Below are 23,652 nucleotides of genomic sequence, written 5' to 3' on the forward strand. Positions count from 1 at the left end.
AAAAAATACAAAAACACTGCGAAATATCTCCCTTTTGTCACATTATGTTCAGTTAGTTTCATTATCATGGACTTTTAGTTTGTTTTCATGTTCATCATGTGTTCCTTTGTTCAGTTTTCCCGCTCCTCATTATCAGTTCATGTGCGTCAGCTGTGTTCTATTAATCATCCTGATTTGTGTTTGCTGGGGTGTCGAAATGAATCGTTCTACGATGCATCGCGAATGCAGACGAGGACGATTTGGTGTCGGTTCAGTAATAGACCATAACCGATTATAATGTCCTGATGCTTTTCTGATGTCATTTGTCGCGGTAGCATACAATGGCAGAGGGAGGCGAGACGCGAGTACTTTAAAAGCCTACATCTGGGCACATTTCGGCTTTTATGAACAACCTGGTAAGCACGACCTGCAGAAGACACGCGCTGTGTGCACTCATGTCACGCACAAATAGAATATGCAGGAGGTAATACCACAAACTTGATAAACCACATTAGCCGTTTTCACCCCGAGCTGTTCTGAGTCAGACTGCTTTACCCCTGATTTCCACCAACTGCGGAACGGCTGCGGATCCGCTCCGGAACGGTGGCAGAGTCAATAGGTTTCCATTAAAGTCAATGTGTGTATTTTCACTGACTGCGGAACGGCTGCGTTCCGACTCCGGCGATCCGCAGCCCTCCGGAGCAGATACGCAGAGCTTCTATTTTTGCCGGATGCCGGAGAGCTCCGCAGCAATTTAGCACTTCTATCACGCGATCATACGTGAATTTGCGAGATCTCGTGGGTCCTCGTGACTTCAGCAGTCAGTAATGGCCGCAGCCGTTCCGCAAAACAAATCCAGACCTGGTGGGATTGAAGGACAGCAGAGAACGGAGCCGATCCGCAGCCGTTCCGCAGTTGGTGGATGAGCGGATGAGCTCCAACGTCACCCGAATCCACAGCCAAAAACAAATCATCTACCCGCCCCAATAATTTTCTCTGATTTAAGTATCCGCACCCGATGGTCAAATAACACTTATTCTGTGTTGTTACGTGTGATTATAAATGGATGATCGTCACCTTCAACAGCGGATTTGGCGACGATTGATGCGCGCATCTTTAATGGTAACATAATACACTGATTAATAAGCGCTGGTTTTAAATGAACATTTCTTTAAAGCAAAATTTACTTCCCGAACAGGCGCGCACACGCACACGCACGCGCGCACACATCACTTTTGAAGTAAAATTTAAAATTGAGGGTGCAGTGCATCGTGATGCATCGTGATATCGAATTGAACTGAATCGATGACATGATAATCGTAATCGAACCGAACCGGGAGACCAGTGTCGGTTCACACCCCTATTGCTATATAAGTTGGTCCCTCACATTCATTCTCTGTCTGATCTCTGTTACCCTATGTGTGTGTTACCCTGCCTGTTTGCCTTCCTTGTGGATATTTATCATTAAACGTCATGTTGGAACTTGATTCTTCTGTCTTCCCGAACCCATACGTGACAGAAGATTGGACCACCCAAAATGGCTCAGGAGAGCCTGCCTTTTTTTCGTTTGTCAAGGATTTTCTTTGTCTGGCCATCACCAGCTCCCTGGACGACGAGACCCTAAAGACTATTCCGGATCGGGGCAACGTTCCACCAGCATATCGACCTCCCAGACACCACAGGGCTGGACTGGAGGGAGACCGTCATTTGATGTCTGGAGAGTAGGGGTGCAACGGATCAAAAAACTCACGGTTCGGATCGTTTCTCGGATCAGAGTCACGGATCGGATCATTTTTCGGATCAGCAAAATTTTATTTTATTTTTTTATTAACACTTTTAAATTGTTAAATTAAAATATATAAAATCAACTTAAAGTGCACAAGGCATAATATCTTCTTTTTAACATAATTAATGAAAAACAACTTAAAGTGCAACATAAAAAGTGCAACTTAAAGTGCAACATCTCCTTCCTTTAAACATGGACCAATGCTTTATGTGTTTCCACTGTCATATAGGGCTGTCAAAATTGCTCAAAAATGACGTTCGAATATTCCCTCTAAAAAACACATATTCGAATTATTCGAACATCTGGTTGCGCATTTTGTCAATGACGCGCATTAGGCCTATGTCAATAACAGGACAAATTAATACAAAGAGACATAACTACTTGTGTAGTTCATTTAAGTTTAAACATATTTGACAACGTATTACCTTGCTCGCTCGCACTCGCAGGCACTCTTTCTCTCTCTCTCTCGCCGTCACCCATGCTGCGTTCACACCAAACGGGAATAGAGCGTCTGGCGCGAGTGATTTCAATGTGAAGTCAATGTAAAGACGCGTTTACGCACGTCTGGAGGTTTTGCGGCGCGAATGAGGCGTCACGCTCTCTGCGGTTCATAACGCTCGCCATGACCACGCTGTGTGTGGACTGAACATGCGCACAACTTTTTTTTCATCAATCAATCCGCGGATCACGTGAGTGCCGAACCGAAGATATTGATCCGAACGGATCACGGATCGATGATGATCCGTTGCACCACTACTGGAGAGCGTCACGTCCCAGACCCAGAGCAAACTTCGACCCAGACGACCGTGGAGAAGTCACGAGAGCCCCCCCGCAGATTGAGCAAAACCACCCGCCGCGACGAATGAGAGTCACAGTGTGAATCTGACCAGGTGTGTGAGCCCACGACACCAGGGATCGAGGGAACGGAAGGTGAGGACTGGCTGATGGACTTTTATGGAGACTTGTCGGTTCCCACCCTATCCCACCCGGTACCTGAATCCTTTGTGGACCATGAGAATTGTCTGGACAATATTCAACTAGTTTGTTCTGAAGAACTACTGTTTTTGGACTGGGAGCTTTTGTTTTCATTAACCTGCGTCTCTGAGATGCCCTGCCAGGACGTCGAGCTGCAGGTCATGCAATCACTAGCAGCGCCTGTCCCAGAGGATCCTGCGGCTCCGCCTCTCGCCTTCGACCTCTTCCCTCCATCTCGACCTGTCGGCTCCGCACTGTCTCCTCCCACGTTCGGCTACACCAGAGACCCTCAGCCTAGTGGCTCTTCCGGGTTCCCTCGTCCCACTGGCTCCTCCATGGTCTATCGTCACACTGCCTTCGCCACGGACTTTCGGGCCATCCGCTACACGCCGACTCTCCACCCCTTCGGCTGCAGGCAGTTCCTCCCTCCCGTCGGGTACACCTCTGTCCTTGGTCACACCATCATCGCCCCAGTCCTCGGCTGCTCTGGCTCCGCCTCCATCGCTTGTCGCCATGGTGTCACCTAGGCCTCCAGAACCTGCGACTCCGCTCAGCGCCATCGGCTCTCGATCTGCGCCTAGGGATCCATTGGCCTCGTCGACATCGGTCGTTCCCCTGATGCCGTCAGCCACCAAAACACCGTCTTAGCTCCTCCCTCCTTCGACTCCGCCATGGGCTGTCGGCACTGGGGAGCTCGGGGTCTGTTTCATCGGCCAACCACCACCATCGCCGTCAGGGGATCGTCGTCAGGCCATCACTATCCTTTTGTGTTGTCTGCCTCTCACCATCCCTTCACCTTCACCTCCTCCTCCTCCAAAGCCCCCTCCGGCCCTCCCTCTGTTCTGCCACCTTGCTGGAGGGGGGGCGATATGTCACATTATGTTCAGTTAGTTTCATTATGAACTTTTTCATATGATGTTCATCATGTGTTCCTTTGTTCAGTTTTCCCGCTCCTCATTATTAGTTCATATGTGTCATCTGTGTTCTATTAATCATCCTTATTTGTGTTTGCTATATAAGGTCCCTCACATTCATTCTCTGTTACCCTGTGTGTGTGTTACCCTGCCTGTGTGCCTTACTTGTGGATATTTATCATTAAAATGACAAATATCAAAAGAAATCATTAGAAGACAAATAATTATGTTCCTCCTCAAAAAGCTTCATAGCACATTGATTTGAATATGATACAGTGAGGCTGGATGAGGTAGCTGAAACAAGGTAATTATAATTAATTATAACGTTGTCTTGGAACTTGATTCTTCAGTCTTCCTGAACCCATACGTGACACCTTTGTATTCCACAGACAAAGAAAAGCCAATTTCAATTGACATGAATAATAACAGATTTAAATTTTTCAGTGAAAGTATTCATGTGAGATTCTTCTTAAAAAAAAAAAAAAATCAGTATTAGCGTTGAGAAACATTGACTGTGTATGCAAATATATGTGAGAGATTAGTGATGCTTACAGAGAGATTGAAGAAATGGGGCAGAAAACAACACATTTCCCAAAACACTGACACACAATATACTTATGACATTAAGAATGACCTTGTAAATAATTTACCATGCATTAGGGACACTAGCCACCATTTTTGACTCAATCATATTAGTATCCAGGCCAGATGATGAACGGTAATCCACTAATTAGAGCGAAACATACAAACATGTGTAACATATGTTCTTATTTATGCATCTTAGCAGTTGACTAATATGATTTGTGTCAGATCACTTTAGCATGAAGCTCATTTACATTCTTGTGTTCTGTGTGTCAAGGGCGTTTGGCTGGATATATGAAGGTCAGAAACCAAACCACTCCTCCTCTCTCTCTCTCTCTCTGTCTCTCTCTCTCTCTCTCTCTCTCTCTCTCTCTCTCTCTCTCTCTCTCTCTCTCTCTCTCTCTCTCTCTCTCTCTCTCTCTCTCTCTCTCTCTCTCTCTCTCTCTCTCTCTCTCTCTCTCTCTCTCTCTCTCTCTCTCTCTCTCTCTCTCTCTCTCTCTCTCTCTTTCTCTCTTTCTCTCTCTCTCTCTCTGTCTCTCTCTCAGTAGTACCATCTGTCTTCATGTGAAACATGCCTGTGAAACACAACACGCAAACTTCCACATGCATCCCTTGGTTAACAATACTGTAGAGCTTTAATAATATCACCACCAGTATCAGTGCATTACAAACAAATCAAAATTATCATGATCATTATCGGTGCTCATTATTATGGGTACAACCATTTGCACAAAAAATATTTGATTATGAATGCTTACACAACTGTACAATTCAACATGGAAAGTGTACGTATTTTCAAAAACATTCTGAAGACCAAATATAATTGTATGTATTATAATAATTATAACGTAATTATAGTAATTATTAAATTCTATAATTGATGCAGCTCAATCCGTGCATTTGTACATCACTACTCTTTTGTATTTAAACAAATATCTAGGGCAGTGAGTGTAGTTATTAATGGAGACGGAGATTTGTAAGTAATTTTAAAATTTTTGTGTTACATAGTATAATCTTTATATGTAAGATGTACAGTACATTTATTTTTCCTTATGTCCCAGCTGTATATTTATTTGATACATGCCGTTTACTTTGCATTACACATACTCACACACACACACACACACACACACACACACACACACACACACACACACACACACACACACACACACACACACACACACACACACACACACACACACACACACACACACACACACAGTACGAATCACTGTCATGTGGTCATATGACACATCAGATCTCCTACATGCCTCCTTATGCTATTCCTGTTATTATTCAACCAGTTCAGAGAAGAAAATAATTATGTTCCTCCTCAAAAAGCTTCATAACACATCGATTTGAATATGATACAGTGAGGCTGGATGAGGTAGCTAAATAAAATGCCTTTTTTTATTGAAAATTCTGTTAGTGAAAGGAAACGCATACAAAGACCAAGATAGACATTATTTAAAAAAAAATAAAAAATAAAACTATTAATATGCATACAAAATTGTTACCAGATGTTTTTTCAGCCTTGTGATGATATTTAGTATGTGGCTCGATATTGATTCATTTTCTCTGCGATAATTTTTTTTAATCAGAGAAGCATCACTATCAAGTAGATTCCAAATGTTACATGTACAAACTAAAATACAATCTAAAAATAATAAAGTCATGTTTTCCACAGTGTTTTTCACTAAAACATTTGTACATGTACGTACAAAAAAAAAAGGACATTGTCTTGATGTCAAGAAGCAAAAGTCTACAATCTACATCAAATCTTTCATGTCACACAAAGCATAAAAATAAGAAGCATAAAAATACATAGCAAATGCCTTAGAATTTACATTTTAATATAATTATGCTCATTTCCTTTTGGAATAGCGCATCCTTTTGCAAAAGACATTGGGAGTAATTTTCAAATTTTGATTAGTATTTCTATTAGTTATGGAACAGAGCTGTCTTATATTGGCTGTTCTTTAAAATGTGATAATAAGGTGTGATATTATTGCATATATTTGGGTTCAAATGGGAAAAAATTTACTATGGACTGTTGAACTATTAAATAAGAATTTTAAAACTGATCATTTATTTTGATGGTCCACTTTAGACTTTCTACCAACTACACTTTATTTTGAAGGTCCGACAACAGACTTTCTACTGAATATTAGGCCACATTTACATTACATGCTTCATGTGAACCAATTCCCGTTTTTCCTGACACAGTTCGGATATGACCCATGAACATATAAGCAGGAAAAAAGCACACGGATTCTGATATTCTCAGATCAGTTTCAGGCCTCATTCATATGTGGAAATAAATCGGATATGAATCGTATACGTGCATTTGCGTCTGCCATGTAAGCGGACAGATGAGATATTCCTCTGTCAATGCGAGTCGTACATCATTGAAAAAGAGACGAATTCAGGTGGACACCAACCGTGATCACATGACTCTTCTCAATGTCTCAATGGAGGACGAATGCTTAACCCAATGTTTTGCTGACCTTTAAAGATGGTCTGGAAAGCAAAAACATGTATTATCGTTTCGTCTGCGTCCGTTGCAAATCAAGCAGTTTTTACTTCCTTTTCGGCCTCAGCTTTTCCGGGTCAGTGCGTCTACCTTGGGTTGTTTCGCCAAGTGTATAGTGTAAATGCAGATATCGGATATGGGTCACTTTTAAAAGAAGAAGAAAAAAAAATCTTAGAGTCAACAAATCGTAATTGGGCATCAAGACCTGCAGTGTAAATGTGGCCTAATTTTGTAAGACAAGTACACATCAACTTATTCTACTAACCCGAACCCTAACAGTCTACTAATACTCTAATGTGAGTTAGTTGACATGTAGTTGACAAGTTACTTATAGTTATGAGGAATGACTAAATGTAGAAAGAATGTGGTAAAGTGATATGAAACTGTAATGCAGTCGTAATGCAATACCTGTGCTGTTGTAATCAATGTGTGTCCACCAATCAGAAGCAAGAATTCAGCCATACCGTATGATAGGACACTGTAATGTGCAGTCACTCCGTCATCAGGGGTTATTTTGCAATTATGACCGGCTGACTGTACATAGTCTCACTTATTACTTAGACACACACCTAATTATTAAATAAATGGACAAAATATTCAAGTTCAGATGATTTTATAATGTTAAAACAAGTGAAGAGTATACGAGATTGGAAACTTGCACAGTCTTGAAGTCTGGTTGATTTGCAATGGCCACTTATACAAAATATTTAACCGAGCAATCCTGCATTTGACCAGTTAGAATGAGGTATCCTGATTGATCAGAGATGTATCTAATAAAATGTCTAAAGTTTGGTTTAATTAGTGATATTTTTATTGTTGAACTTCAGCACACCTCTGGAGTGTTTGACAGTATTTATGCATCTGTGAATAAAGGAGTAGGAAATTGGAGAAAATGAGACACATTCCTTTGGGAATCTTTCAATCATTGAGCTCTCAGGATGGATTTGGGTCAGGGATGAATCTCGAGGGGTTCAGAAGGAGTGAGCCATCATCCCGAAGCTTCAGGGAATGTGTAATAATGTGAGATTTTCATCTGCCTGTGGAGAGCTCTTATCTTCGGAGTTTATTTTTGGAAACCACAACATTTCATACATGTAAAGGATTTATCATGCGGGGAAGCAATACCTGAAGCGGTTTAATCACTCAAAACTGAGCAACATCGCCACCTGCTGGTACGGCATAGAACAGCGCTCGACACATTTAACATTTCCAAATTCCATACTTTTCCAGACTTCAAACTTTTCCAAACCTCTCTGTAGATTTTTAAGACCAAATTTAACATAAATGGTTCATACAGCGTTATTTTTGATAAATTATCATCTGTGAATACTTTTATTTTCTGGGGGGTTTTTCTCTTGAAGTGATAATATTCTTTTGCATGATGAGGAGAAACTTAATTTTCTAGAAACTAGAAAACACCTCTGACACATGGGTTTGATACTGTAATCGTGGTTTGATGTTGCACAATCACCAAACAGCAAAGTACTGTCTGATTTAGAAGATCATTTGCTGGTTTGAGTGTCATTTGATTAAATATTGATTAATTGATAAATATTGATCAAGTTCAAAAGAGAGTCGCTTATGGTAAAGACAAACCGTTTAGAGTAATGAAAATGTGTCGTGTTTGACAATTACTAAAGAACCACTTTGCCTTTAAACACAGCTTGTATAATACATGTTTAGAAATTCTTTATTTTATATTTTAGACATCTAAAAAGGGGCAATAGTCTGGAAACACAAATATTTGGTAACATTTTATTTGACAGTGTCCTTGTTACATATGTTACATGTACTTAATAACAGTAAATTATGCATAATTGCATACAATTAACCCTCAACTAAATCCTAATCCTACGCTAACCCGATAGTAAGCACATGCAGTTGCTTAATATTACTCAGTACTTAAATATATAATTACACTGTAACAATGACACCTTAAAATAAAGTGTAACCAAATATTTTTCCATACTCTGTTTTTATCCATTTCTTATCCAGACCTGGAAATTACTCAAATCAGATTCCATACTTTTCCAAAGTTTTCAAAGTTACAACATTGTGTTTTTGTGTCCCTCTAAATAGGAAACAAACATAGTGCAGACTGTACTTTTGTATTTTTATGTTTGACTTTTCCTTTTATTGCTTTCTACCTTTCTAACACTGGAAGGTCAATTCCTAGTTATGCAGTACCTGTAAATAATGATGATGATAATAATAATAATAATAATATGTTTAATATGCAATAATAATTGAAGTGTTTAAGTGTTTACCAGACATATTATATTCTTCACAGAAATCATAAAATTATTGCTACATTCAAAAAAAAAGTTATGTCAATTGTTGTCAGATAACTTTTTTTTTATTAGTCAAAGAGATATTACAACAGACTAACAGGGTGAAAAGTGCATTTGAGGACAATAATATTCTATAAATTCACAACCAACAAAAAAAACACAAAAATTCATTCTACTCTAAACTTTCTAGAATATTTCTTAGTAAAGTTTTTCATTTTGCCGGGAACATGGCAAACACACCAACATCACAAATTCGCTCCACGTTCACTTAATTGTCTTTAAATGATTGAAAAACCTCCTCACTTTCTGGGTCTGTTCTCACTTTCCTGTTTCCTAATTTACACCCATAGCTAGAGATGCACAAACAGCAGCTTCAGGACTTTTCCGTCAGTGTCCTGTAGATCATGGAATCTGTCCCTGTAACGGGATGAAGCTGCTCAGACGAGCCAACACTAACTGGGGATTTCTTTAAAAATACCAGATAATATCAATCACAGATTTGCAGCATTTTCTTATACCATGTACATGTATGTCAAATATTTACAGTTTCTGAATTCTCCAGTATAAAAAAATGGTGTAAGAATGTAATTATTAAAGTCATTAAATACATTGATTCTTTTCGCTAAATTCGATTCGTCATGAAATCTGAAATTTTACAACAATTCTGTGTGATTCAAGTTCATTTAGACTGTTATAGTCATTTTAAAACCATATAGTCAGTGTATTAAAGTACATTTATATTATTGCTGTAGATAGCAGATTCAATGCTTTATAATGCGTTATGATGCATGTTTACAGTTCACCCAAAAATAAAAATAATTTTCTCACCCTCAAGTTGTTCCAAACCTGTATGAATTTCTTTCTTCTGCTGAAGAACAATTAATGGTCCCCATTGACTTCCACAGTATTTTTTCCCCTCATACTATGGAAGTCAACAGGGTCCATCTGTGTCTGGTCCTGACATTCTTCAAAATGTCTTCTTTTGTGTTCAGCAGAAACTCATACAGGTTTGAGGGCGAGTAAATGATGACAGAATTTTCATTTTTGGTAAAACTATCCCTTTATTTGTGTCCATCTTGTTTTGCAACACAGAAGTAAGCCGTTTTCTGTGAATATGCGAGAATACGCAAATTCAAGTTACAAATGCGCCTGCTCTTTAATCTCTGATTTAATGCTTTTTTATCCTATTGGTTTGTTGTTGAGTTATCCGCCCTCCTCTCCTGTTTTCTTTCTTTCACAGCCAGTGTTGCTGTCCTCTGGTCAAACGCCTCTGTACACGTCTGCGGTCTCCACACTGGTAAGAGCACTCGTGCGTTACTGCCCCTGCTGTCCGGGAGGCAGAACTGCACCTGTAGTCTGCAGGAACTGCTTGTGTTTGTGATCATTCCATCATCCTTTTTCATGCCATTTGATCTCATCATTATAACTCTGGAAATATCTCACCCAAACAATCAGTTTTAATCCACATATTTCTGGTTTCTCATCCTTTTTTTACTCAAAGGCCCGTCATTGTCCAACACAATAGATTTCCTACGGTATTTCTGCTGTAATTATGACAACGCTGCTTGTTTTCAAGTTTTTTTATGAACAGAAACTGGGAATGTTGATACATTTATTTTGTGATTCTATGAGATTCAAGATTTTGTATGTTTAACTATAAAAATAACTAGTTATTGAGGAGAAAAAATATGATTTCAGTTTTACATCTTGATTTTTTGTGTTTTAACCGTTTAATTATATATATATTTATGAGAACTTCTAGGGAATGTGAATAAAATTGTTAATAATCAAGTCAAACTCATCATTACCATTTCTACAATGGTTACTGGAAAAAAATATGAATGACACTTCCTTTGTGACATTGTTCTTCACAGTGGCATTATCATGATTGTTTAATTGTTATTATCTTCATAAAGGTCACTGAACTGGGTCGTCGAATTGTCAAGTCAAATTTAAGTCAAGTTAATGTTTATAATATCTTCAATATATTCATGCCTTATATTCGCATAATCAGGCATTTAAGATTTCCTGTGTAGTGTATATATATCGCCTTAAGAGTATGTCTGTATGAAATGCCATGGGCCAAATTACATCACACACACACACACACACACACACACACACACACACACACACACACACACACACACACACACACACACACACACACACACACACACACACACACACACACACACACACACAAACACACACACTGTAAAAAACGGTAAAAATGTACAACCTGCAGTTAAGGTCATTTCACTTTTGTGAATTTACATACTGATAAAGAAAATGAAGTTGAACATCAAAACTCAACAAGTAGAAATGACAGAAATTGTTGTTACAAGTTAAATGGATGCAAACAAAAGTTGGCGTTTTAACATAAAGACATTTTTACAGTTTTTTTTTTTCTGTATTGCATCAATGTCAGGTTGTTTTCACAGTAGCTTCCTTCATATTTCTATATGGTATTTCTCTGTCGCCTGAAGTCATCATTTTCTCTGTGCTGTCAGACCCACATCAGCAAACTCATGACTCTGCTGCAGAGTATCAACTTTACACACACACACACACACACACACACACACACACACACACACACACACACACACACACACACACACACACACACACACACACACACACACACACACACAGTTTCAGCTTATTATTTCTGACAGCTCATATATCTGCCTGGAACAATGTTGTTTCCTTCTAGATCTGCTTAACGCATCTCAATGTGATGCAAATATTCTTATAACACGTGTGCTCTGTGTTGGATGGCTAGAATTAAGGTTTTATTAAAACAAAGTGCTAAATGCATCAACTAATCAACACTGTCAGATAATCATTTTTAATAATGTTCCTTCAGTTACTGGAGGAGAAAACAAGTCTGAGAAAGATCTCATTTTGATTTTATACTCCAATATACACAATTTTTTTTTTTTTTAAATGGCAATGATTTATTGCCATATACGTTAGGATTTTTGTTCAGTGTATTGACCCATCTTTCTCTTTCTCTGAGTTACTGTAGTGCCTTAAATGCTCCTGTAGAGGGCGGTGTGCTGTCAGCTGTTCACTAACGGTCTGTCACTGTCAGGAATATCAACAGGAAGTGATTGGCCAGTGGCAGTAAAACTGAGCTTATGTTTCAAAGAGTAACTTTTGACTGACGTATCTACTTTGTTTTAGATTTTTTTGTCTAAAATGCCTTAAAGGTTTTAAAAATAGACACAAATACATCAATCGTTGAGGCAGATAAAATTAGCTCTGGCTCTGGACTTCATATTTTCATCTTAGACTTTAGAGCAAATCTGAGTACAGTTTGAGATCTCTTGAAACTCTGTAGGAAAAACGTGAAATTATTGGGATCGTTTCCTTATCTAAACAGAAGGAGGAGACTTGATTTTCTCTCATGAAATTGAAGGTGCGATAGTCTATTCTTCCCTATTGTGATGTATATGTGAGTAAAACGGCTTCTCGAACAAGAACAAATGAAGGGCGAGGCTTGATTTGTTCATGGGGAGTGATTGGATGGTGGTGGTTTGCTATTGGTGGATCTCATGTGAGTGACAGGTTGCTCCGCCCTCGCACCAGTAAACATCATCAGAAGAGAAGAGTTTATTTCTACTACTCTAAAAAGAAGACATGTTATTGGAGACAAAATACTTCAAAATCTCAAAATTGACAAATTAGTGTAAAAAAACAATGGGTTTGTCTGTAGTTTCTTGTCTTAATCTCATTGATGCCTAGGAGAAACAATTGAGATATAAAATAGATTTGACTGGGAATATAGGATCTTTCCCGTAAGGGCGCGCACACACACACACACACACACACACACACACACACACACACACACACACACACACACGCACAGCACTCAAACATTTTAAACAGCAGGTTGAGACAGTGAGACTCTGGTGTCCATAGCAACGGAACTGCTGCTGATGATATTAACACGTTTGAAGTGCCAAGGAGGCAAGTGAAATCTTCCTAAGCTTCCATCTCTCTCTCCCTCTCACACACACACACTCGTTTTCCATTTCTAAATGACAAGCTGTAGGATGTGGTGAGATGAGGAGAACACACACACACACACACAGCAGGGTACAAGAACCAGCAAACACCGAACACTCATCCACAGAGAACATGGATGGGTGAGGAGTACAAAAGACTTATGTAATTATAGATAGATAGATAGATAGAACTATAGATAGATAGAACAATAGATAGATAGATAGAACGATAGATAGATAGAAAGAACAACCGATAGATAGATATATAGAAAGATAGATAGATAGAGCGAGAGAACGATAGACAGAGAGAGAGAGAACAATAGATAGATAGATATAGATAGATAGAGAGAGAGAGAGAATGATAGACAGAGAGAGAGAACGATAGATAGATATAGATAGATAGATAGATAGATAGATGATATATAGATGGATGATATATAGATAGATAGAGAGAGAGAACGATAGACAGAGAGAGAGAACGATAAATAGATATAGATAGATAGATTGATAGATAGAGAGAACGATAGATAGATAGATAGATAGATAGATAGAGAGAGAACGATAGATAGATAGATAGATAGATAGAAAGATAGATAGATTGATAGATAGATAGAAAGATAGATAGATAGATAGATAGATGATATATAGATAGATGATAGATAGATAGATGATAGATAGATATAGATAGATAGATAGAGAGAGAGAGAATGATAGACAGAGAGAGAGAACGATAGATAGATATAGATGGATAGATTGATAGAGAGAACGATAGATAGATAGAACAATAGATAGAACAATAGATAGATAGATAGATGATATATAGATAGATAGATAGAGAGAGAGAACGATAGATAGATAGATAGAGAGAGAACGATAGACAGAGAGAGAAAACTATAGATAGATAGATATAGATAGATAGAGAGAGAGAACGATAGATGGATATAGATAGATAGAGAGAGAGAATGATAGATAGATATAGATAGAGAGAGAGAACGATAGACAGAGAGAGAAAACGATAGATAGATAGATAGAGAGAACGATAGATAGATATAGATAGATAGATAGATAGAGAGAGAGAGAGAGAACGATAGACAGAGAGAGAACGATAGATATAGATAGATAGAGAGAGAGAGAGAGAACGATAGACAGAGAGAGAACGATAGATATAGATAGATAGATAGAGAGAGAGAGAGAGAACGATAGAGAGAGAGAACGATAGATATAGATAGATAGAGAGAGAGAACGATAGACAGAGAGAGAAAACGATAGATAGATAGATAGAGAGAATGATAGATAGATAGATAGATAGAAAGATAGATTGATTGATAGATAGATAGAACGATAGAGAGAGAGAACGATAGACAGAGAGAGAAAACGATAGCTAGATAGATAGATAGATAGATAGATAGATAGAGAGAACGATAGATAGATAGATAGAAAGATAGATTGATTGATAGATAGATAGAACGATAGAAAGATAGATAGATAGAACGATAGATAGAGAGAGAGAACTTTAGATAGAGATAGATAGATAGAGAGAGAACGATAGATATAGATAGATAGAGAGAGAGAACGATAGACAGAGAGAAAACGATAGATAGATTGATTGATAGATGGAGAGAACGATAGATAGATAGATAGATAGATAGAAAGATAGATAGATAGAACGATAGATAGAGAGAGAGAATGATAGATAGAGATAGATAGATAGAGAGAGAGAGAATGATAGACAGAGAGAGAAAACGATAGATAGAGATAGATAGATAGAGAGAGAGAACGATAGACAGAAAACGATAGATAGAAAGATAGATAGAGAGAACGATAGATAGAGAGAGAGAATGATAGACAGAGAGAGAAAACGATAGATAGATTGATTGATAGATGATAGATAGAGAGAGAGAACGATAGATGGATATAGATAGATAGAGAGAGAGAACGATAGATAGAGAGAAAACGATAGAGAGAAAACGATAGATAGAAAGATAGATAGATAGAAAGATAGATAGATTGATAGATTGATAGAACGATAGAAAGATAGATAGAAAGATAGATAGATAGATAGATAGATAGATAGATAGATAGAACGATAGATAGAACGATAGATAGATAGAACGATAGATAGATAGATAGATAGATAGAACGATAGATAGATAGAATGATAGATAGATAGATAGATAGATAGATAGATAGATAGATAGATAGATAGATAGATAGATAGATAGATAGATAGATAGATAGATAGATAGATAGAATCAAATATTCCAAAGAGTCGTGTAATAAGTTATGAAGATCACTATATGTGATCACAATAGAAATATCCTGGCATTAATTCCACATTTCTTCTGCCGCTGTAGATTTAGCAGGAAACACTGGGTGAACACACATTAGTGTTCGTTCAATCAGATTAGTATATCATAACTCATTTGTACGCTCATGGCACGGAGTAAAAAGCAGTTAGTGGGTGTGTATGCCTTAGTATGCATATGAATATGTGTGAGTGTGTGTGTGTGTGTGTGTGTGTGTGTGTGTGTGTTTATTGCTGCACTGGACGAATATGAACAGAGTCGGCTCTGTTACGTAACAAGCTCTGATGTCACTGGACCTCTAATTGGCTGCCGGTTTGATTTGCATATATACCTAATGGTAAAGCACAACTTGCTTTGTGAGTGTAAACAAGCAAAAATATAATAAAAATGCATATGGGAATAGTGGAATTAATTAATTAATTATACTGTTCTTTTTTTCTAATAGATAAATAAAGCGCTGAGATCATGAAAAACTCTAGAATTGAAGGAGAGGGAGATGTGATGCACTACAGGGGAAATGGTGTGAGATGAGAACGAGAGGAGCTGAAGGAATGAGTAAATGATGGAAGTGAGGATGAGTCCTGAGGGAAATGGAGGGAGTTCATAACTGGCTCTTGTTTACACACCCCTGATACTGTATAGATCTGGATTTAATTCGGCCCACTCTGAAAGGTTCATGGGAATCAAAAGATTAAGAATGAACCAGTAGGCAAGAAGCAATTTCAAACTGATAATTCATTAAATGAATCACATTTTAGTTATTGTGTTAAATGCTCGGCTGGGAACTCATTTCCAAATCTAATATTTGTTGGTCAGGCCAGTTTGTATTTTTAGAGAAAATAGGCTGGCATAGAAAAATAGCAGGAAGTTTGTTACAGTGATTTTACCCCGGTTTCAGTGTTATTATGCTCATCGTTAACCTTTATCGTTGCCTGTTCCTTTAAAAGTGTGTCACTAATGGCGTGTCCAGGTGGCTAAACGGAGAGTGTTGGCATCAGATCACCAGTGTGTGTGTCTATGCCAGCCTGTTGTCTGTGTGCCAGTAAGGGCACTGAGAGGACACTGCTTTCTGTAATGCTTGCATGGACATCACCAATGATACTGTACACGCATCGGCCACTTTATTAGGTACACCTTGCTAGTATTGAGTTTGACCCCCTTTTGCCTTCAGAACTGCCTTAATTCTTCATGGCAGAGATTCAACAAGGCTCTGGAAACATTCCTCTGAGATTTTGCTCCATATTGACGATAGAGTCACACATTTGCTGCAGATTTTCAGACATGATGTGAATCTCTCGTTCCTCCACATCCCAAAGCTGCTCTACTGGACTGAGATCTGGAGGCCGTTTGAGTTTAGTGAACTCACTGTCATGTTCAAGAAACCAGTTTGAGATGATTTGTGGCAGTGTGTTATCCTGCCGGAAGTGTCCATCAGAAGATGGTCATAAAGGACTGGACATGGTCAGTAATCGGACGGGATTAACTTTACAAGGGTAGATGGAGTAATGTAATTTTACCACAGGACGTATGTTATAATAATGGCCAATTCGCATGGGATAAGATATCTCAGTAAAACGAGCAGAAGTGGGAAGTAACTCGATTTACACATTGCCATCACTCCTGTCGTCATGTGTGTATTACGTTGCTTCCTGATATCACGTGCACAAACAACAGTTATGTCCGATCAAACAATGTATTAATTAACTTCAGATTGGATTGTGTTGGAAATAGGCACTTACCTAACGTTAAAAGATGTTTCGTGCCTCTAACAAGTGCTTTCGATCTTCTTTCTGATCTGAATGGTGTGTGTGAAACACTTGAGTTTTGCCACAGACTCGTCCCAGCGTCTAGAACGCAACTGGATGCTTTTTCAAGCGTCTCTCGCACAGGATTAGTATTACCTGAGGTCATTTTTCCGGACCTTTTTACTTAAGGTAAAAGTCGGCGTAATCTTTACTGACATTGTTCGTGATGATTACTGAGATGCACTTTCAGATGGGACTAAAATCACAGAGAAGCTCTGGTAATTATTACTATACCCCACCTCTCCATTAGGCCTGTCACAATAACAAATTTTGCTGGACGATAAATTGTCCAAGAAATTATTGCGATTAACGATAATATTGTCGTTCTGAAACCATTTTTATCTAATATAATGATAATGGCATAATAATACAGGTACACCTTTTCAAAGATCTATAAACTTTTATTTCTAAAGAATATTAAACATTGAAAACGGAAAACATTTTAAATATCCACAAAAAATGAACAAAACAACCAAAAACAATAAAAGCAATGGACTCTCAGTGTCTGTTAACAAAAAAATTCACTTGAATAAATACCAAAAACAATAAATAAAATGGATGTAAACAAAATTGCACTTCAAAAAATATTAAACATTAGGCTCAGACATAAATAGTGATACATTCCATAAGAGGCAAAACTGCCGGTTAGGACCTTTGTAAACAAATAAAATCAGGCCATATCACACCATTTTGCACTGTCCTCCTGTTACTTTGTCGACTAAACGCCCGAGTGATTGTGTACTGTCGGGAAGACGGAGACGCACTTTATTGCGTGTATCCATACTTGGTTAGGATTAGGGGTGAGGAGTGCGTGCGTATTACACGCCATAAAGTGCGTATCATATGCACGCAAATACTATTTTGGGCGTATAAATGGCACGAGAAATAACATTCGTGGTATAGATACGCATTTTCATGAGATTGGGCTCGACTACCGGCTCGCTCAGGTTAAGTGGTTCACCACGATCATTCGGTTTGAATCCGAAGTGCTCCCACACCGGCAGCTGTCGCGTTTGGCTTTGAAACCAATTCAATCTTTTTCTTTTTTTCCCCTCCAACTCACAACTAGCGTCTTCTCTCTCTCCCGGCAGTCGCCGCAAACAGTCCCGCTTTCCCATACAAAGACCATGTGACTGACAAGAGGGTTCACACTCCTCCATACGCTAAGGAACCGAGAGTGGTCATCCAGTCTCTTTGGTAGAGAGAGAGAGAGAGACGAGGAAAACAAACAAGCATGCAAATGGAATTATCGTGGCCGGAAAAATTATCGAGCTCTTTTTTTTTATCGTGCGATTTATTGATTTATTGACTATCGCGACAGGCCTACTCTCCATGTTACACTAGTCCCGTCTGAATAGGGTTTAAGGCTCAGGTACAGGAACTGAGAGGGCCAAAGTGTGTCAAGAAAATATATAACACACTGTTACACACACCAGCCTGAACCACTGATACGACGCAGGATGATCCACGCTTTCATGTTGTTTACACCGAATCCTGACCCGACCATCTGAACGTCACTGCAGAAATCCAGACTCCGAGCAGTCGATGTTTCTCCAATCTTCTGGTGTCCAGTTTTGGTGAGCTCGTGTGAATTGTAGCCTCAGTTTGCTGTTCTCATCTGACAGGAGCGACACCGGTGTGTGTCTTCTGCTGCTGGAGCTCTTCTGCTTCAAGGTTGGACGTGTTGAGCGTTCAGAGATTGGTGTGTGTTCAGAGACGCTCTTCTGCAGATCTCGGTTGTATCGAGTGTTTATTTGAGTTACTCCATCTATATATTTCAGCTGAACCAGTCTGGTCATTCTCCTCTGACCTCTGACATCAACACTGCATTTCTCCCACAGAACTGACACTCACTGGATATTTTCTCTTTTTCGGATCATTCTCTGTAAACCCTAGAGATGGTTGTGCATGAAAATCCCAGTAGATCAGATTAAATACTCAGACCAGCCCGTCTGGCACCAACAACCATGGCATGTCACTTAAATCACTTTCTTCCTCATTCTGATGCTCAGTTTGAACTTCAGCAGATCGTCTTGATCATCTCTAAATACACTGAGTTGCTGCATGTGATTTGCTGATCACTGATTAGATATTTGTGTTAAGTCGTTTAACAGGTATACCTAATAAAGTGAATGGTGAATGTATATGAAGAGTTCAGATGCAAAAGCCTCTAAATGCCATCTGAAATTTTCTTATAGAATGATCATTTTTATCAAGCTTGTATATTTAAGTTCAGTCATTTAACTTAAATGACAATTAATAGGTAATCTTCATTGCCATTTAAGTGAAATTATTGAATTTAAATATACGAGCTTGATAAAAAATGATCATTCTATAAGAAAATTTCAGATGGCATTTAGAGGCTTTTGCATCTGAACTCTTCATATACACACTCAGACAATGCTATACTATACTATGTGAATGAATTATAACTATATACTGAACAGCCACCTAAACACCCTAGCAACCATTCAGAATACCTTAGCAACTGCATAATAACACTATCGCAACTCAAAACACCCGGAAGCCAGTTTTTCACAGGCAAGCGCCACTGAGATTTTCTTTAGAAAATCTTGAAATGCAGTTTTTTATTTGATTTCTTCTGCTCTCCGTCCTATGGCAGCTGTAGGGACATTATGCGGCCTGTGTGCATGTGTGTGTGTTGTGTTCATGTGCTCAGGATTCACTCTTGCTCATCGCCCACCACAGGTTCAGGAAAGCTCTTTATGTGTGTGTTTGGAAGTGATTTGATTACCTTTTGCTACAATGATCTCCTCTAGGCACTACACTCGACACTCTCTACATCTTTTGCATTTTTTTTCACCACTCTTTTACTAAAAAACTTGCAGTTGTGTGTGTGTGAGAGAGGCTTCTATGTCTATTCAAAGGTTCTTGCTCACTAATGAATGTTTAAAGTTGTCCCTGCAGCTCTGAGGTAATTACTGAACAGACTTTTGCTGAGACAAATGGTCTGGGGGATCCTCCAACGCAAGAGAGAGAGAGAGAGAGAGAGAGAGAGAGAGAGAGAGAGAGAGTGGGTGGTTGAGATGAAAATGGAGGCAGAGAGAAGGACTGGGATAAAGAAGGAGAGAAGAGTAAAGCCCATGTGATTTCTCATTTAGGTGAGCCTTTCAACTCGGGAGTGTCTTACGTAATACTTGTGTGTATGCACTGGAAAACGGTTTTGTGGTGAAATGCATCGTGGGGCATTTGTGTTTCCTTTGGTCAAAGCAGTTCAGCTGGCATGCACTTTACAGTGACTATTGTCACATGACCTCATTACGTTGCATGTTTAATTCAGCAAGTGACAGTTATGATCTCAGAAATGCTATTTCACACATTATGTTAGATATTTCTCACATTTTGTGCAAAAAGATTGTAACTTTTGGCAGTATGAACAAAAAAACTGTGAATTAGGTTTCAGAGTCTGAATTGTCCATTGTACCTAAAACACTAATTTGGACAAACTTTTGCTAAGGGTTCATACACTCACAGAAAAAGTTAAATGACCGTGTCATTTATTAAAAGTGGATTTTTATTTTGGTCTGATCGAAAATCATGGTTTTGTTCAGTTTGTCTAAAACCATAGAACAAATTAAAATAAACTATTTTGTTTAAATATTATTTTCGCTTGACACCAGTGTTGATGTTCAGAACACTCGACAGATTCACTGACTGATGAAAATATTTTATAATTTTTTTCTACATAACAAAAAATTATGATGCATATTTTAAAAGGACACCACAACACAAGTTGTCTTTATTTATAGTAAGTGAACTAAATTAAACATATTTTTAGTTTTATCTTGAGTGAAAATTCTGCTCTCGTTATAGCTAATTTAGCGTTTGTTTATGGCTAAATTAAATTGTAAAAGAAATATTATCTTGACCAACACTAATATTAATATATTAAATCAAGAAATGTTATATTGACCTACATTAAAGAAAATATACCGATTAAGAATATGGTATTTATAATAAATCTTTTTTACTTTGTATGAATGTTTTTGTCTTTGGGAAAATAAAAGTTTTTGATTAATATTAAAGTATAATTTTTTTTAAGGGCTCTGAACACAAACTTCATACTGCTTCCCTTAAAATATACTTTTCCATTTCAAATACATCCTTTGTTTTATTTTCATCACACTCTTTTCATCTTTCTCTGTATTTACCTTTGCGTCCATTAACCTCGGACCCTGCCATTATTATGCAAAAGCGTTGTGCATCTATCAGATACGCAGAGAGATTTCTGCTGACACTCACGCCTCTTCTGCACCACAACCCTCCAACCTTTAAGCAATATTAATGTATAAGGGGAAGCAGTTAAAAGCAGGTCATTATCATAGGTCTTATTTCCCAGAGGACATTTCTGTCGTGCATTTCCAAGTTGAGCTGGATGATTCAGTCTTCTCTTGGAAAACTGGGTGTCTCCTCAATAGTGAATATGAACCAGTGTGATGATATATGCTAGCATGTGTAATACTCTGGAGTGCAGTCAGCTTCAATAGAATCAGACTAAAGACATGCGCTCTCTGCAAATCAACCGGAAATACACAATAGAGTATTGCTGAGTATTTTAGGACACCATTACAGAAGTGCTGGGAAAGTACAGTGGGACACTGGTGGTTTCAGATGGTATTAAAGTGCTAGAGCGATGTTTGTGTTAGCCAAAACTAGTTCGCATTTTAGCATTTCCAGTTCCATCGTCCTGAAGTCAATGTGTTTTTGGTTAAACGTGAAAACAAGTTCAAGATATATTCAACTTTTATTCTATGACATGAAATACATCAGTAATACCATGTTGTGTGTTTTTAAAAAGCTTTTACTTATCATGAAAAAAGCGGTTGATAACAAGAGGTTGTTGGGGACATTAAAAGCCCTGATATATTTAAAGCGATATTGAAGAAAAAACTAGTGTGACGTCATATTGAACAAATTCAGGCCCAAATGAACTTCGTTTGGAATTTGTTTCTAGATTTCAAAACTTTCCAGAAAAGTTCACTTATACCCCTTTTCCACCAAAAAAGAACTGGTTCGAAACTGGTGCTGGTTCAAAGTTGGTTCAACTTGCGAACCTTCTCAGAACCTGTTTGTTTTTCCACTGACTAGAGAGCCCAGCGAACGACGTCGTTACGTCACTGTGTACGTTGCCATACGTCTTAGCTTTCCTAGAAACAATTGCGCCAAATTCAAGCATAACAATTACAATGGCGGACTACATCGTCTTTCTGCAAATGTTTCTCCTGGCTTTGCGATCCTATATTGGGGTCAGAAGAAGACGTTTAGAACACATTTGTGCTGCTCGTCTGGATTACTATAGACGGAGGTTACGTTCAAGAAGAAGTTTCGACAATAACCCCACCCCCAGCCCCCGACATAGGCATGATGTGGTAAAAGAACGGTTCTAGTCCAGCAAAGAGTTGGTGCCGCTTTGGAACCAATTTTCCTGGCTGAGAACCGGTTCTTTGGCTGTCGAAACACAAAGAACTGGTTCGCGAGTAGGCACCAGCTCCGAACCGGCACCAGCACTGCCTTGGTGGAAAAGGGGTATTAGGCTGGTAAACAGCTTCGCATCACCATTGGTCCGTGGTGATTATGTAATAGGTGGGTGTGGCTCTGAGGCTCCGCCTTCTTTGATGCGTAAATCTTCTCTGGTTTATTTCTTCTGTTCAGAGGAACAGAGGTCAGACGTGAGTAAAAACATGAACACACTGGAGAGCTGCTTTACAGAAGAAGATGAAGTTGTAATTCTAATTGAAAGTGACACTGTCACAGTTTAATACTGTTAAGCTGCTTGCTTCAAAGCAATATTGTATAACGCGGTATATAAATAAACGTGACATGACTGGAGGACTGAAGCGCTGAATTGCAGAGCTTGTGCAAACATCTCCACATATGATCAGATGCTTTCTTAACTGCTGTTTTCTCACTGATGTCACTTTTGTTGTGTTTATTTTGTTATTGAGAGAAAAGCACACAGCTCATATTTACATATTGAACTAAACGTCACTCTCAGCAGAATGGGCAGTGTCGGGACGGTCACTAACAGTGTACCTGTCCACTGGTTACATATTTCAAACTTCTTTTTTTTACCTCCACGTGAACAACGAAAAAGAACTTTCGTCATCACAGCGAACAGGTAAACTCATCTACTCACTAGTCTGCTTTCACAGCCTCACACCCTGTCCTAACAACACGCGGCGCGCGATAAAAGGTTATTTTCCATGTTAATCAGAGTGTTTGTCCTATCCGGCCGCGACGGCGACACGCGACAATTCTCTTTTAGAAACGGTTTCTATTTTTCTGCGACGTCGCGCTGGAACAATAAACACAAAGTGTGGCGATGATAATCTCAGGTACTGTTTATGTGCTTTATTTAATGTTAAAAGCGTGTAATGTGACTTTGAATATCATTTAGTGCTCCAGCTTTGAGCTGTAAAAGCAACAATGGATAATTCG

General features: G+C 38.6%; 1 protein-coding gene across 7 annotated transcripts in view; it reads left to right on the top strand.

Moving 5' to 3' along the window:
• dlg4a (discs, large homolog 4a) overlaps nucleotides 1-23,652 on the top strand; it is a 187,008-nt gene that overhangs the window by 92,862 nt on the left and 70,494 nt on the right. For all 7 annotated transcript variants that reach the window (XM_082170942.1, XM_082170945.1, XM_082170946.1 and 4 more), the window contains exon 3: nucleotides 10,304-10,360. In XM_082170942.1, coding sequence (XP_082027068.1) covers nucleotides 10,304-10,360 — 57 coding nt within the window. The remainder of the gene's footprint in view (nucleotides 1-10,303; nucleotides 10,361-23,652) is intronic.

The sequence above is a fragment of the Leuciscus leuciscus genome (assembly GCF_965113295.1).
Source record: "Leuciscus leuciscus genome assembly, chromosome: 5".
Lineage (NCBI taxonomy): Eukaryota > Metazoa > Chordata > Actinopteri > Cypriniformes > Leuciscidae > Leuciscus > Leuciscus leuciscus.